This window comes from Myotis daubentonii, chromosome 4 (assembly GCF_963259705.1).
Source record: "Myotis daubentonii chromosome 4, mMyoDau2.1, whole genome shotgun sequence".
Taxonomy (NCBI): domain Eukaryota; kingdom Metazoa; phylum Chordata; class Mammalia; order Chiroptera; family Vespertilionidae; genus Myotis; species Myotis daubentonii.
In genome coordinates, this window is record NC_081843.1 from 6042180 (window position 1) to 6058117 (window position 15938).

Sequence of the window (15938 nt, forward strand, 5' to 3'; positions counted from 1 at the left end):
GTCTCCGTGTCATTCCTTCTTCGCCGACTCCGTCCACACCTTTGGGGACCCCTGGACCTGCTGGGGTTGGACCCCAGCACCGCCAGGTGCTGACTGACGCTGGGTGTGCTGCGTCTCTGTACTCTCTTACGTTTGAGATGTCCTGTAGCAAAGATGTGGCTCACCAAGCCCTTTGGAATCGCGTGACGCTGTCTCTACTCCATGAGCACCTTTACGGGAGCATTTCTTGTTGGATTATTTCCGTAGGAACCTCTCTGACCTGACACAGGACCGTGGAGGGTCCTGTCTCTTTGTGCGGGGCTCTTTCCTTCCATAGCCCCGCGTGGACCCTGCTGGCCCACAGCCCACCTGGCCCCTGCTAGCCCACAGCCCGCCTGGCCCCTGCTGGCCCACAGCCCGCCTGGCTCCTGCTGGCCCACAGCCTGCCTGGCCCCCGGCTCTGCCCACTTCCCTCTTTATCCGAATGGCCCAGGTGTCCAGTCCACCTCTCTGGAGAGTGACTTAAACGACAGAATTTATTTCTTCGGGGGGAGGCCAGAGGCCCGAAATCAAGGTGTTGCAGGGCCGACTCCCCCCAGAGGCCCTGGGGAGGGTCCTTCCCGCCTCTGCCAGCTTCTGGGCTTCCTGGGCTTGTGGCTGTGTCACCCCCACCGCTGCCTCATCTTCCCGTGGCCTCTCTGCTGGGACTCTCCTCGGGCCCTGCTAAGGACGGCTGGGTCCCACCCGTGCCCCGGGCTGCCCTCCCCCAGGACCCTTAGTCACACCTGCAAAGAGGTTCTCCAAACGAGGTCACTTCACAGCCCTGGCTGAGCCGGGACCTGCAGAGGCGAGAGGTGAACGCGTGAAGGACGCTCCTCGCTCCTGGCTAAGCCTGAGAGCCCACCCGAGACTCCCCTCTCCCAACTCCCGAGGGCGTCCGGCTGAGCTCGGCCACCGGGGCTGCGCGAAGGCCTGCCGCTCGCTCCCGGCCTGGGCCCTGGGCCGCCAGCCTGCACAGCAGCCGGGCGGGCACCGGGCACCGGGCAGCGGGCAGCGGGCGGGCTGCGCTCCAGCTGCTGCTGTTTCTTTCAGGAACTTCACCTCCCTCTTCCACCCTGACTATGGCAACTGCTACATCTTCAACTGGGGCGTGGCCGAGCGGGCGCTCCCCTCCTCCAACCCTGGAGTGGAGTTCGGTAAGTCTACCCCGGGCCAGACCCATGAGGCTTCACCCTCCCACCGTGCGGGGCCCAAAGACCAGGTGGCCATCAAGGCAGGATCTGGGCAGGCAGCTCGGGCCTGAGGGAGAGTGGCCGCCTCAGGGGGGGGGGGCCGGGGGACCCCTGGGGCAGCCTCACCACTTCCATTTTGCTAATGAGCAGAATAAAGGCTGAGTGGGAAGCGCTCGGCCCTGCCCAGTGGGATCCCAGGTTCCCATGCGGGCTGGAGGAAGTGACTGGGCTGAGACCTGCAGGGAGAGCGGGTCTTCTGGGAGGGGGGAGGGGGGGAGCACAGCATTCCGAAGGCCTGGCACCAGGAGGAGCACGGGGCTGAGACGGCTGACTGTGAGGCGAGGTGGAGCCGCAGTGCCCTCGGTCCGCCGCCATGTGGTGGGGGAGCAAGAGGAGCCCAGAGCCCAGGAGGAGAGAACGGTGGCGGGGACTAGGATGGGCCTAGAGAAGACAGGAGGCTGGACTTCCACAAAGCGGAGCCGGCCTCCTGGGCAGGCCGGGGGGGCCCCCTTCCTGGGGGCATGGACGTGTGGGTGGCGGGCTCCCTGCAGCAGCCCTCGGCCCCTCCCCCCACAGGCCTGAAGCTGATCCTGGACCTGGGCCAGGAGGACTATGTGCCCTTCCTCACGTCCACGGCCGGCGCCCGGCTGCTGCTCCACGAGCAGAGGTCGTACCCCTTCGTCAAGGAGGAGGGCATCTATGCCATGTCGGGGACGGAGACATCCATCGGGGTGCTGGTGGTACGGCCGCAGCCCCAGGGGCGCCTGAGGGGTGAGGGTGGCAGCCCGCCCGCCTAGCCCCCACTCCCGGGGCCTCTTCCAGCCCGGCCTTCCCTTGCGGCACGCCCCCCCCCACCCCCCGGCAGGTGCTGGGCCACTGCTCTCCATCCCCTTGCAGAGCCTTAGAGCCACCTGCTGAGTGGCAGGCGGGTGCACAGGGGCCTCCTGGGCTGACCTGGGTCCCCACGAACAACCTCTCTGACGCAGGACAAGCTGGAGCGAAAGGGCAAACCCTACAGCCAGTGCACAGTGAACGGCTCCGACGTCCCCATCCGCAACCTCTACAGTGACCACAACACCACCTACTCCATCCAGGTAGCGGCGGCACTGCCCCCTGGCCCTGGGCCGTCTGGTCGCCCGGCCTAGGCCTAAGGCTCTGGGACCGCTGGGCTGGCAGGGCTGGCTGTGCTGGGCTTTGGGGGCACGTTGGGGTGGTTCCGTGGATGTAGTGATACTTGGGGCTGTAGAGCCAGTCCAGGCCCCGGGTTCTCACCAGGGCCCGGGGTTGCCCGCCTGCCATCCCCCTCGGCAGGCGGGGTGCCCTTGGGGATGCCCTGGGTTGTCAGGGTCTCACTCTGGGTCCCTACGCAGAACCCGTGTGTGTATGAGCTAAGGTTTTGCATGTGTTACGTCATCATTTGATTCTTTCAACACCCCACGAGGGAATAATACACTAACAGCAGTTGTTAATTATTATATACTAGGGGCCCGGTGCACGAAATTCGTGCACTGGGTGTGGGGGGGGGGGGGGAGTGTCCCTCAGCCCAGCCTGCCCCCTCTCACATACTGGGAGCCCTCAGGCATTGACCCCCATCACCCTCCAATCGCAGGATCGGCCCCTTGCCCAGGCCTGATGCCTCTGGCTGAGGCGTCCGGCCCGGGCAGCGGGGACCCGCAGCTGCAGCGGCCCCGCGATTGTGGGCTTCGCTTTAGGCCCAGGCAAGGGACCCCTAGCTCCCGGGACTGCCAGCTTCGACCATGCCCAGCTCCCATCGCTGGCTCCACCCCTACTTCCTGCTATCACTGGCCAGGGCGGAAAAGGCACCTGATTCTCCGATCATGGCTGGGGGGCAGGGCAAAGGTGGCCCCAGGGCCGCCTTTGCCCTGCCCCCCAGCTCTTAGCTCCCCCCTGGGTTTCTGATCACTGTCAGTGGCAGGGGGCTTCTTCCTGCTTTCCCTTTCGCCTCCCTGCATTGTGCCTACATATGCAAATTAACCGCCATCTTGTTGGCAGTTAACTGCCAATCTTAGTTGGCAGTTAACTGCCAATCTTAGTTGGCAGTTAATTTGCATATAGCCCTGATTAGCCAATGAAAAGGGTATCGTCGTACGCCAATTACCATTTTTCTCTTTTATTAGTGTAGATGCTATTTAGTTATTATCAGTGCGAATTAAGTGCTAATAGCAGACTGATCGTGTGCTAGGTGACACTCTGCCAAGTACTTCCCATGTTCGATCACTTAATCCACCCAACAACCCCAGTGCAGCGGGGATTATTAAGATCCTCAGGCTGGAGTGAGTCCACGTCTCGTCAGTGTACCGGGTGAGCCCCTCTCTGCCTCTGGCCTAAACCCCCTTGCTGCAGCCCAGGAGGCCGGCCCCAGCCCGTCCCAGTGAAGGGGACAGACTCAATCTTTGCAAAGGTGACAAAAGTAGCCGCTAGCTGACACTTCCTCCCCCTGCCCATCTGCCCTGGCAGGTAAGGAAACTGAGGCACAGCAAGGGAAAGCCCAAGCCGCCTCCATGTCTGAGTGCTCCAAGCAGGGGTGGTCTTCCCTTTGGCCTCCCGCGTGGCCGCCCGCCCTTGCAGCTGGCCCCTCCACCCCACGCTCCGCCCAGCAGGCTTGGTCCCCTCAGCAGGGGCAGCCCCCCCAGCAGGCTTGGTCCCCTCAGCAGGGGCAGCCCCCGGGAGACAGGGCGAGTGTAGGCGCCCCGGAGGCATTAGCTCCGCTCACGAGACCTCTTTCCAGGAAACCTCTTGCTCCTTTCAATGCAATAGCACCTCTGGCCAGAGACCTTGGCAAAGACCCCGGGCACCTGTGCCAACCCCGGCATCCGTCATGGGGCTGGAGACACCACCTGCTTCCCAAAGCCAGAGCCCCTTGTCTCCCCGCCCCTCCCGCAGGCTGCTCGCCACCTGCCCCCCATTTCCTGGTCCAGACCAGGGACTAGGCCAGGCCCGGCCCTCCCCCTCAGCCCACAGGTGACTGCCACCCTGCTTCACCCACGAGTAAACCGAGGCTCCGAGGGAGGGAGTCGCTGCTGCAGACACAGAGCGGGTCTCAGGGGATGCCAGTGGGTGGAATGCGCCGACCCCGGAGAGTCTTCACATCCCGCCTGGCGCCTGGCGTGGCAGCCCAGGCTCCCCGCCCTGCCAGCTGGCAGCCCTGAGCGGTCCCCCGGGAGGCGGCGCGGGAGGCAGCCCGCTGTCCCCTCAGAGCTGCTCCTGCTCCTGGGCCGCCTGTGTAAAGGGCTCGGAAGGCCGCTGGGCCTGTAACAAGAGCTGCAGCCAAGTGTCAGCGTCCGCATTTGGAGCAGCCGCCCTTCCCCTGTGCTCAGGGCCCAGCACCTCGGGGAGTAGCCCCATCCCTCTGCAGCTCGGCCACCTCAGCACCACTTCGCAGGGGGGACGCCTCCCCTGACTCCCAGCTCCCTGGGCCCGTCCCGCGGGCTCCGGTGGGGACGCCACTGGTCATCGCAGCCTCCTGTCCCCTCCCCAGGCCTGTATTCGCTCGTGCTTCCAAGAGCACATGATCCAGAACTGCAGCTGCGGCCACTACCTGTACCCCCTGCCCCGAGGGCAGAAGTACTGCAACAACCAGGAGTTCCCAGACTGGGGTGAGTGGGCCCAGCCATGGGCACCGAGCCCACCAGGCCCTGTCCACAAAGGCTCTGATGCCAGGGAGGCGCAGGTCCATGCCCTCAGCAGGACCCGGTGTACCTGGCTTGCTCAGGCCCTGCCCAGCACTCCTCCCAGGCCACCGCGCCCCTCTGCACCTCGCCCACGGCTCCTACACTTGACTGTATCGGGAGCGGGAGCGATGCTGTCTGTGCGCTGTCTGTGCCTGCTCCTGCTCCCTGAGGAGAAGCCCCCCCAGTCACAGACCTTAGGCCCAGGGCCCGGAGGGTGGAGGGCAGCCCGGGGCTCCCAGGGGAGAGGAGAGCAGCCGGCCTCCGCTCAGAGTCTGCCCTCTCCCTGCTCAGTCTACTGCTACTCGCAGCTGCGCCAGAGCCTGGGCCAGAGGGAGGCCTGCATCCGGATGTGCAAGGAGTCCTGCAAGTGAGTGCGGTGCAGGCGCCCGTGGCGGGCAGGGCAGGGCGGGTGCTGCGGGGCGGGACAGCCATGGGGATGCCTTCTCTCTTCCAGTGACACCCAGTACAAGATGACCATCTCCATGGCCGACTGGCCCTCTGAGGCCTCTGAGGTGAGGGGGTGGGGCCTGCAGGCTGCTTGGAGCTTTGGAGAGGGAGCTTCCCGCCCCCCCACCCCCCTGCTTTCTTCCACTCCCAGCGACTGTGCAGTGAGCCGCGACAGAGTCCTGTGTCCTTGCAGTGCTTGCATTCTGGCCAGAGGGTCAGCCCACAGAAATAAGACCATGCAGAGTAGGGTGATGATTGTAGCCAGGAAGCCGGATGATGAGAGAGAGATGGGGAAAGCCTCTTTAGATGGCGGCCATGGAAGGGATCCCTAAAAAGGTGATGGAGCAGAGGATGGAGCTGAGCCAGCGTGGGCAGGGCCGGGGAGCAGGACCTGGCAGTGGGCAGGGCCAGGACCAGAGGTGGGCAAGGCCGGCAGAGGATGGCTGAGCCTCTGGGGGAAGAGTCTGGAGACCTGAGTGCCTCCTCCCCATAACAGCAGCCACATCGCGCACTATTCCCTCCCTGCCTGCTCTCCCCAACACGTCCCCAAAGAGATGGCCCGCCCCCCACAGGAAGCAGGGCCCCTCGCTGGGAGGGAGTGCGCAGGCCCCATTGTTTTCAGCTGCTTCCTTGGGTTGCAGGACTGGATTTTCCATGTCTTGTCTCAGGAGCGGGACCAAAGCACCAATATCACCTTGAGCAGGTAAGCCTGGTGTGTGGGCAGGGCTGGGAGGCAGGAAAGGGCTCAGGAGAGGAGTCTGGACACAGGGCAGCTCCTCAGACCCCTTCTCACTCTGCTCAGACCTGGGAGTGAGCCTGGAGGAGGCAGCATTGGGAGTGAGGAGCAAGCCAAGGGGACTCAGAGTGGACTACTCCCAAAGGAGAGCCTGTTCCTCCTTCTGCCACCTGTTCATACACCCATCCACGCATCCATACACCCATCCACCCTCCATCCTTCCAGTCTTCAACCTATCCATCCATCCATCCATCCTTCCATCCATCCATCCATCCATCCATCCATCCATCCATCCATCTATCCATCCATCCTTCCTTCCTTCCATTCATCCATCCTCCCATCCATCTATCCTCCATCCTTCCAGTCTTCTACCCATCCATCCACCCACCCATCCATCCACCCACCCATCCATCCATCCATCCATCCTTCCATCCATCCATCCATCCATCCTCCATCCTTCCAGTCTTCTACCCATCCATCCACCCATCCATCCATCCATCCATCCATCCATCCATCCATCCTTCCATCCATCCATCCATCCATTCATCCTTCCTTCCTTCCATCCATCCATCCTTCCATCCATCCATCCATCCATCCTCCCATCCATCCATCCATCCACCCTCCATCCTTCCAGTCTTCTACCCATCCACCAATCCATCCATCCATCCATCCATCCTTCCATCCATCCTCCCATCCATCCATCATCCATCATCCATCCTTCCATTATTCCACTCACCCATCCTCCAGCCATCCATCATACAACACAAACATGCACTGAGCACAGAAAGACACGAGGTGCATATATCAGGAAACCTGAATCTAGAGGACAGACTGATGTGAGCAGAGCTTCTCCCTGTGGGAGCACAGTGGGAAAAAGCCAGGAGAGATAAGGGAGGTCTGTATAGGGGGGTGGTGCTGGAGCTAACCCTCCAAGGAGGAGTAAGAATTATTCAGAAAAGTAAGGCCTGGACGTGAGCAAGCTCAGCCTTTCCGAGGGCCACCGGGTGTAAGGGCGCAGCCCACTTGGCCACCCTTCTCTGCCCCAGGTTTCCTAACAGGGGCAAGGGTTAGGGTGGACTCTCTGCAGCATCTCCTGTATGTGGGCTGGGCCGCCCTGGGGGTGGGAGAGGGGAGCTCTCAGGGGCTATCTTGGGCCAGAGTATCCCTTAGGAAGCTGGTTCAGAAATGGGCCCACAGGATGGGCGCTGGGCAGAGGTGCCTTTTGTGACTCAGGCTCAGAGGGGCCACTCATGGGACTGGCCTGTGCCAAGCTCAAGCAGAGGAGGGCTGGGCAGGTGTGTGTGTGTGTGTGTGTGTGTGTGTGTGTGTGTGTGTGTGTCCGGGAAAGGGCACCAGTCCCTGTTGCCTCCTGCAGGAAGGGAATTGTCAAACTCAACATCTACTTCCAAGAATTCAACTATCGTACCATTGAGGAGTCAGCAGCTAATAACGTGAGTTTGGGCTCCTGACCCCTCTGCCCTGCACCCTGCGGGTCAGGAGGGTCCCCTGCTCACAGAGGCGTTAGGAAGGAAGGTCTCTAAGCACTTGTTTCCCTGGGCTGAGATGGTCCCCCTGCCCCTTCCCAGTCAGCCGCCCAGCTCACAGGACCCAGGAGGCTGGGGTCCAGGCAGGGCCTGTGGCCTGCCCACCTCCGCCAGGCTCTCAGCTCCCTGCCCCCCACAGATCGTCTGGCTGCTCTCGAATCTGGGCGGCCAGTTTGGCTTCTGGATGGGGGGCTCGGTGCTGTGCCTCATCGAGTTCGCGGAGATCGTCATCGACTTCCTGTGGATCACCGTCATCAGGCTGGTGGCCTTTTCCAAGAGCCTGCGGCAGAGGCGGGCCCAGGCGCGCTACGCCGGCCCCCCGCCCACCGTGGCCGAGCTGGTGGAGGCTCACACCAACTTTGCCTTCCAGCCTGACACGGCCAACCCTGGGGCCTACCCCGATGAGCAGACCCTGCCCATCCCGGGCACCCCGCCCCCCAACTATGACTCCCTGCGTCTGCAGCCACTGGACGTCATTGAGTCTGACAGTGAGGGTGATGCCATCTAGGCTTGCCCCTGCCCCTGGCCCTGGCCCTGGCCCTGCCCCTCCCCCTGCCCAACCTGGGCAGCCCAAGAACTCGGACCTGAGGAGCCGAGACCGGGCCCAAGGCCTCATTCCATCGTGCCCTCTCCAAAGGGCCGACAGGTGTCCGGTCGAGTCTGTCTCTTGCAGAGAGGCCAGCAGTCCCAGCCCCAGGCCGAGGGCGCTGTAGGCTCGCGGTGCTGTCGGGGGATTGTGTGCTCGGTTGGTTTCTGCCCACCCCAACCTCGAGCCAGGCTCCAGAGACCCGAGGACACCTTCCCTGGGGGCCGGCCGCTTCCCTCCAGCCAGTCGGCGTCCGCTCCAGAGCCGGGCCACCCCCAGAACCTGCGGCCTTTCCGTCCTGGTGGCTGGCCTCCGGGGTGGGATCGGTGAGGGCAGTGGCTGTGCAGAGCAGGAGAGCATCAGGCGGGGGCGGGGCTGGCTGCCAGGTGGCACGTGTCTTATTCTAGAAAATAAAAGTAGAAAACACCGCGTGGAGCCATGTTCTTCATTGGAGGGGGCAGTGGAAGCATCGGACACATCTCGGGGCGGAAGGACATCCTGCGGCCGGAGAGCAGGGCCTGGCCAAGGAGAGGCCCCAAGCCGTGGCCTTTGAAGTCCCTTTCCAGCTGTCCCCGAAGCAGCGGACTGGGGGCTTCTTTAATACTGCCCAAGTCATCGCGTGGGTTATAAGGACAGAGCAGTGGGGGAGGGGACCACGCGCTGGCTCGGCTCCAGCAGCTCCAGGGACTGCCCTGTCTCTGCTCTCCGGGGCTGTGCTCACAGTGCCGCCCACAGGCCACGCCAAGGGCGCCAGCAGCTGGGAGAGCGCCTTCTCCCCAGCGGCCACCGCTCCAGGCTGCCTCTCACTGGCCGCTGCTGGTCACATGCCTGCCTTTGGCCACGGGGGCGGCCAGCTGCAGCGGCTGCTTGAATCGCTCGGACCCGCCCACACCTGAGGCCCGCTGGCCCCAGGGAGTCACGGGTGCGGATAAAATACAGGCAGCCAAGTGAAATACGAATGTCAGATAAACCACGAGTTCATTTTTTAGTAGAAATATGTCTATATAATATTTGGAATATATTATACTAAAAACTCACTGGTTTTCCTGAAATTCAAATTTAACTGCTCACATCCTGTAGTTTTGATTGCTAAGTATGGTAACCTTTGCGGCTCCCCACGCAGAGGTCAGGGAGCTGTTACGGAAGGAGAGTGGGTCTGGCAGGAGCGACGGCTGGCGCTGCCGCGGGGAGGAGCGCTGGCTACAGCCTGGCGCCCAGGGCCCGGCCCAGCTGCTGGCCTAACACTGGGGCCTTGGCCTCCGATTCAGGATCCCAGGGGGTGCCTTGGAGCCTCTCTGGCCGGGCAGCACTGCCGGGCTGGCGGAGGGAGGGCCTGGGAAATCCTGGCGTCTGCAGGCTGGAGTCGCAGCTCTCAATAATTGCCATGTTTGCTGCTGTGACTACTTTTACTATTGGCATAGTGGTTGCTGTCACCACAGTCGCTATTATCATTCGCTATCAAGCAGTGGTTATATTGTATCAAGCTCTTACCACATGCCAGGCTCCAGGCCAAGTACTTTATAAGTCTTATTTCATTTAATTCTCATCTTCCAGGTAAATAAATTGAGACTCAGAGGGGTGAAGTAAGGTGCCCAAGATCGCTATTATTCTAGTAAGCGATGAAGGAAGACCCCAGCCTCATCCTCTTGCTGCCAGTGGGCATGGCAGGGCCTGAGGGCTTTCATGCTTATTGTCTCATCTGTTGCTATGGGGCACGTAGAGCAACACGTATCTAGCTCCTTCGGCCACAAGGTAATCTGAACTGATTTGCATGGGCCATAGCTGGTGTGGATCAGTGGTTGGAGCATCGGCCCACAGACTGAAGGTTCATGGGTTCGATTCCAGTCAAAGGCACGCATCTTGGTTGCAGGCTTGGTCCCCAACCGGCCGGGGCACGTGCGTGAGGCAGCCAATCGATGTGTCCTTCTCACATCGATGTTTTTCTTTCTCCCCCTCCTTCCCACTCTCTAAAACTCAATGGAACAAATATCCTCGGGTGAGGATTAACAAAGGAAAGGGGAGGGGGACACATGGGCTCTTGTAATGAAAGCCCAGGGGCTCACCCAGATCTGGTGGTTTCTCCAGCTGCTGTCTTTATGTCCTTCTGTGTGGACGTCCCTCTCACACAGGTTCTCTCCACCTGCCACTCTCCCCGCCGTCCGACTCCATCCCTCAGCTCAGCAGCCACAGCGGGAAGCTCTTTTTTTATTTTATTTTATTGATTTTAGAGAGGAAGGGAGAGGGAGAGAGAGGAAGAGCACCGATGAGAGAGAACCCTTGATCGACTGCCTCCTGGGCATCGAGCCCTGACCAGGAATCAAAGAGAACCTCCTGGCTCATAGGTCGATGCTCAGCCACTGGCCACACCTGCGTGGGAGCTCCTCCTCCACAGCGTCCCAGCAAAAGCCCTGAGAATGCGGCTCTTCTGAACCGATCGCTGTGCCTGGGGTGGGAGAGGCTCCTGCCAGCCTTGGGCGAACCCAGGGGGGCAGCCCCTTTCCACACCCTGACAGGCTCTGTTCAGTCATCGTGAAGCAGGAGTGGAGGTGCCGCTTCCTGCCCCGGAGGTGCCTGTAGACGTGAGACGGCGGCTGGCGGGCCACCTGCTGCCCTCCTCTTCGGAAGCACTGAGGGCCCCGGCCTGGAACAGTCGGTGCCAGGCGCTCGGGGCCGGCAGACGGCACTCCTCTCCCTCCAGATGGGGACACGCACTGTCCTGTTCCTACCCCGGGGCCCCGCCAGAGCCTCTCAGGGCTGGAAATTAGGCTGCCAGGGCCCACACTGCCCAGGAAATGCCTTCTGTGGCTCCCCCCCACTCCACAGGGCAGGTCGGCTGCCTGTGCCACAGCCGCTGCCCCCACCGAACCTCAGGGTCCCGAGGCAGGGACCACTGGGCCCGCTCCTCAGATTAGCAATGAGGCTCGGAGAGCTGCCTTTCCCCAGGTCGCAGCTGGGAGGTGGCGAGGCTGGGACTGGAAGCCCAGCGGCACTCATGGCGGACACTGGCGCAGAGACGGCACAGACGTCTCCACTTAGGGCAGCCCAGGTTTCTGGCCTCCCTCCTTCCGGGCAGGAGCCAGGCTCCACCTTGCCAGCCCCACGTGGGACCCACAGCAGAAACCAGAGTCCTGTCCTCGGTGCGGCTTCACGGCGTGCTGTTTCCGGGCCAGCAAAACTGGTGCCAGGGCGAACGACAGATGTGCCAGAACCCCCGGGCGACCCAGCCAGACAGATCCTGGCGGCCTGGGGTGGGTCCGACCAGGTGGGACCGGTGGTGCTGCCTGCCTCGCCCTGTGGTCAGGAGCAGGGGGTGCCGGTCACAGGCTCACGCTCAGCCTGGCCCTGCCCCTGGTAGCTGAGTGACTCCAGGCGAGCCCCCTGAACGTCTCCAAACCTGTTTCTGTGTGTGAACAGGCAGGCTGCTGGGAGGCGGAGGGGAGGAACGGTTCCGTCCCAAGAGCACAGCACCCGTCCAGTCCCCACAGGGGACCCTGCGAGACACTGGCCCTCCCCGCCCCCTGCTAACAAAGCCGTCTGTTCAGGGCTGTGATGGCCCAGCCCAGGCGATACATCCTGAGTGGGCTGAGCGGGTTTCTCTGCTGGAGGCGAGGTCCTGGGGCAAGGTCTGCAGGCATGCTGGCTGTCACACTAGGGGAGCACCTCAGCCTGGCCTGGGGGAGCTGGGATGCTGCTCTGCGTCCCAAGGTGCACAGGGCAGGCCCAATGTCGCTCGCGCCAGGACTGGCAAACCCTGGTACAGCCAGTCCTGTCCCGGCCTTCCCAGCCTCCTTTGCAACTGGGAAGGTACCTGGTGACCAAGAAAATGACCAATGAGGCCTGGGAGGAAGCGGGTGGGGCTCTGCCTCCCCAGGAGAGGGACAGACTTGCTCAGCGCCTCTGCTTCCTGCCCCACCCCCTCGTGGTTGCAGGAGCTGCCCTGCCAGGACGAGGACCAGGGAAGGGTCGGGTCAGAGGCTGGGCCTGCTCGTCCACACTGGATCGGTGCCCGAGGCCCACCACCTGACACCTGTTACTGAGAAAAATCAATTCCTATTTGTGTGAGTCACTCAGATTACCTTATTCTGTCACCTGTAGACAAGTACACTCGTAACAGATACAAAGCTACCGGCAAAAAACAGAATCCACACCATCTGCACGTTTTAAAAAGGAAAAGCTGGTCCTCATCAGAGGTCCCAGGCCGTCGCCCAGCCGCCTCCAGCCCCCTTCACGCCCCGCCGGTGGCCGGGTCGGCGCTGTGCCCGCTCTTCGCCAGGTCTTGTCCTTTGGGTCTCGGGGTTGCCCACCCATCTCACCCGGCTGCCTTCCGCCCGATGCCCTCCTGCTCCCTAGTATCTGAAAGTATCTTCTCTGCTGCTCACCTGCCGACCCCGCCCTCCCTTTCTCACGGACGTCCCCCACGCGCAGAACCAGCCATCCGCTGGAGAGAAAGGGAAGAACGTTCTTGCGTTTCACTGTATTTATTAATTCCACTTTCCAGATCGCGTCACTTTAAAAAATCATCTGAAAATACCGCTCTAATAAATAAACCTCTGATTTACAATGTTTGGGGGTGTTTCTTTTAATCACAAATGAAAGCCTTTTTAAAGCCAATTCTGCCCAATCCGGGCAGTTCTGGAGCAAAGCCTCCCTGGAGAGCTGCCTGGCCGGGCCGCAGCCCCGCCCTCCTCGGGCCCGCGAGGGTCAGTAGTCCACGCTCCGCATGGCGGCCACCGTGGCGGCGAGGCGCCGGGGCAGGCCTTTGCTGACCTGCCGGTAGTCCTCGGGCTTGGTTTTCAGCAGCGTCCCGACGTGCTGCAGGGTGCGGGAGGGCTGCAGGCCCAGGGCGTCCATCACGTTGACCAGGTAGTCTGTGGGGTGGGGACAGACAGACTCAGCACAGGCAGGACAGGCCCACCAGGCCTCCCGGGGCCCCCTCGGGTAATAAATGGACCCTGCCCACTCTCCAAATGCTGGGGTCCGCTCTGCCCTCAGCAAGAGGCCTGGACTCCGAGGTTGTTCCTGACTGAGCTGGGCCGGTCCCACTCCCAGCTGCTGCCCAGCTGCCGCCCATCGGGCTGCACCCAAGAGGATGGAATGGGGACACAGGCCCGGAGCAGCCTGACGTGCTGTGGTGACGGTGATGGGTGCTGCCTTTCCGCCTCCTTCCTGGTGGGGACAGACCTCTGGGAGCCTTTCCTGTCGGGAGGGCTGGAGGCAGCGCCGCCCAGGCCCTTCCTTCTCCCGGACGGCGGGAGCGCCAGGCAGGTCTGCCTCTTCCCGTGTCTCCTTCTGAGGCCCTGCTCAGCCCCGGCCGCTGGCTGAGGTCCGGCTCAGAGGGAGCTGCTTCCCAGGAGGCGGCCTCCACCAGTCAGGCACCTGCCTCCTGCACAGCTTGTCCCCACAGCTGAGCTCCGCTGCCGGAGCCAGGGGCTGCGAACTGAAGCCCAGGCCCACCACCTTGTCTGTCTGGCCAGCGGATGGTTTGAGGCTTGTTTCTGTTAACACGGAATCTGAACGTCTTTAAGGGGCCGTGCGCTGCCACAGACCTCACCCATCCCTATCGTGCCACAGCTTGAGTGTCACACCTCGGCGGCCTCCTCCTGGCCCCGGCACACGCCCCAGAACCAGCGCCAGGGCACAGACACTGCCCACAGCCCACCTCCTAGCACTCGGGCCAGCACGGACAGTACTCCACCCACACAGAAGGAGGATCACCAGGAGGGGAGCGTAACAGGGCGGGGAAATAATGTGAACTGAAATCCAGGGCAACCCCAAGCTCAGCTCGCTCTCTATCCGCTGGTTCTCTGCTCGGTGCCCCTGCTGCACTGACGGGGCACCAAGGAGGCGCACGCGCCCGTGACATGGCAAGGCGCTGCCTCCCGCGGCGATTGCTGAGCTCACTGCCAAGGGCGCAGCTCAGAGCCCAGGAGTCTGGGCTCCAGGCCGGGCTCCCCACTGGCTGCTCTGGGCCCGGGAGGAGGGCGTCACTTGTAGCTCTCCTTCAGCAAAACCAGAGGCTGGCTGGGCTCTGTGCTCCTCAGGTCAGAGCCCTGCTGGGCCCCTGCCACCCTGGCCTTGAGCACCCCGGGCTGCCCCAGGCAAGCAGTGGAATGACACCAGGAGACTGGGGACACTCGCGTCGCCTGCCCACAGCACAAACCTCAGCACCACCTGCAAGACGGGCGCCAGCAGGAGCAGGTGGGCACATGCCTCTCTGCCTGGAGGCGGACAGGGACTCTGGGACTCCAGGTGTCTCCATTACACAACTACCCTGAGCCTCCATTTCCCTATCAGCATGATGGGGGCGAGAGGGCCTCGAAGGGGAGTTTGAAGATTGCGTAAGGCAACGGGCGTGAGGGCTTGGCGCGGCACCTGGCAGCCTGGTGTGTAGTAAGAGCTTAACCAGTGCTAGTTTGAGGGAGTTCTATAAATGGGACAGAAGGCCGGGTGGGCGAGGCAGCAGCTCGCGGAAGCTGCCCTGGTGCCTCAGCCTCAGCCGCCTGTCAGAATCCCTCCCACACTCCCCAAGTGCAGATGTCTGGGCTCCACCCAGGCTGTCAGAAGCCCTGGGGATGGGGCCTGGAGAAGCGACTGCATTTTTGAAAGCTTCAGGGCCACGTCGGGAGCGATGTCACGAGGAGACCTGGGAGGAGATGCCCGGAGGCTGGGGGCTGACCATTGCCGTGGGCCAGAGCTGTCCCTTCTCCCGCCCGGCTGGGGGACCCACCGATGTCAGTGGCCAGCTGCTTGGTGGAGTGCGGGGTGAGCTCGGGGATCTGGAGGATCACGTCACAGTAGGTCTGCATCGTGGCTCTGGCGATCGAGCCCAGCCAGTTGTCAGCCATGTTGTCCAGCTCGGGCAATTCATCCCCTGGAAAGGGAGAGAGAGAGTCACCAAACTCACCGAGCCTGCTCGGGAAAGACCCTCTGCAGCAGCTGTTACACCCACAACCGTGGCGCCCTCAGGCAATGGAGACACAAGCAGCGCGAGTGTGGGCACTCCGCTTGCCACATGCACACCAGGAGGAGCAGCGAGCAGAGCACAGACGTGTGCTAAGCAGTGCCACCCACAGGGCACATGTGAGAGGGCCTGCCGGAAGCCACTCCATCCTTGCTGCTTGACACAGTCGCTGCAGGGAAGAAACATCTGCACAGCATATGTTTCAAGGGACCTGGCGTATATGGCATACTGTTCTTAATATGTTTGCTCACCTTCTTGGCGCTGTGTTTTAACCAAGGTCACCTCTCCAAGAAAGGTTGTTTCCCCAGATAGGGATTTTCCCCTGAAGTTAGGGAGGGAATAAAACCCCTTAACTAAAAGCCAGGCAGGTAGTTAATCACTTTAACTACGAACAATCACCCTTAAGCTACATAATCTTTACTCCCTGGAATGGAGATAAGAAACGCCCTAACCTTTGGAATAGAAATTGACAGGATTAAAATGAACTGGTATAAATACGGATGTAACAGGACAATAAAACACAGAACTTGGCTGGAGATGCTGGCTACAGAACCTGGCTGGAGAACCTAGCAAGAGAACATGGCTGGAGATCCTGGATAGAACCAGGCAAGAGAACCCAACCATGCTGATCAACTGAACGCTGCCTCCGAGTCTCTCCTTCTTCGCCGACTCCGTCCACACCTTTGGGGACCCCCGGACCTGCTGGGGTTGGACCCCAACAAGGGCCCTGCTCACAAAGAAGCATGTGAACATGGGGATAC

At 61.9% G+C, this 15938-nt stretch overlaps 2 protein-coding genes across 5 annotated transcripts in view; one reads left to right on the plus strand and one right to left on the minus strand.

Annotated features, from left to right (window-relative positions):
• Nucleotides 1-8644, plus strand: part of SCNN1B (sodium channel epithelial 1 subunit beta) — a 51814-nt gene extending 43170 nt beyond the window's left edge. For all 3 annotated transcript variants that reach the window (XM_059692068.1, XM_059692071.1, XM_059692070.1), the window contains 9 exons: nucleotides 1072-1175; nucleotides 1788-1951; nucleotides 2198-2305; nucleotides 4711-4828; nucleotides 5195-5270; nucleotides 5358-5415; nucleotides 5992-6053; nucleotides 7462-7537; nucleotides 7770-8644. In XM_059692068.1, the coding sequence (XP_059548051.1) occupies nucleotides 1072-1175; nucleotides 1788-1951; nucleotides 2198-2305; nucleotides 4711-4828; nucleotides 5195-5270; nucleotides 5358-5415; nucleotides 5992-6053; nucleotides 7462-7537; nucleotides 7770-8138 (1135 nt within the window). In that variant the 3' untranslated portion in view covers nucleotides 8139-8644. The remainder of the gene's footprint in view (nucleotides 1-1071; nucleotides 1176-1787; nucleotides 1952-2197; nucleotides 2306-4710; nucleotides 4829-5194; nucleotides 5271-5357; nucleotides 5416-5991; nucleotides 6054-7461; nucleotides 7538-7769) is intronic.
• Nucleotides 8645-12675: 4031 nt separating this feature from the next.
• COG7 (component of oligomeric golgi complex 7) overlaps nucleotides 12676-15938 on the minus strand; it is a 71568-nt gene continuing 68305 nt past the window's right edge. For both annotated transcript variants that reach the window (XM_059692073.1, XM_059692072.1), the window contains 2 exons: nucleotides 14944-15087; nucleotides 12676-13084 (listed from right to left, as the gene is read on the minus strand). In XM_059692073.1, the coding sequence (XP_059548056.1) occupies nucleotides 12918-13084; nucleotides 14944-15087 (311 nt within the window). In that variant the 3' untranslated portion in view covers nucleotides 12676-12917. The remainder of the gene's footprint in view (nucleotides 13085-14943; nucleotides 15088-15938) is intronic.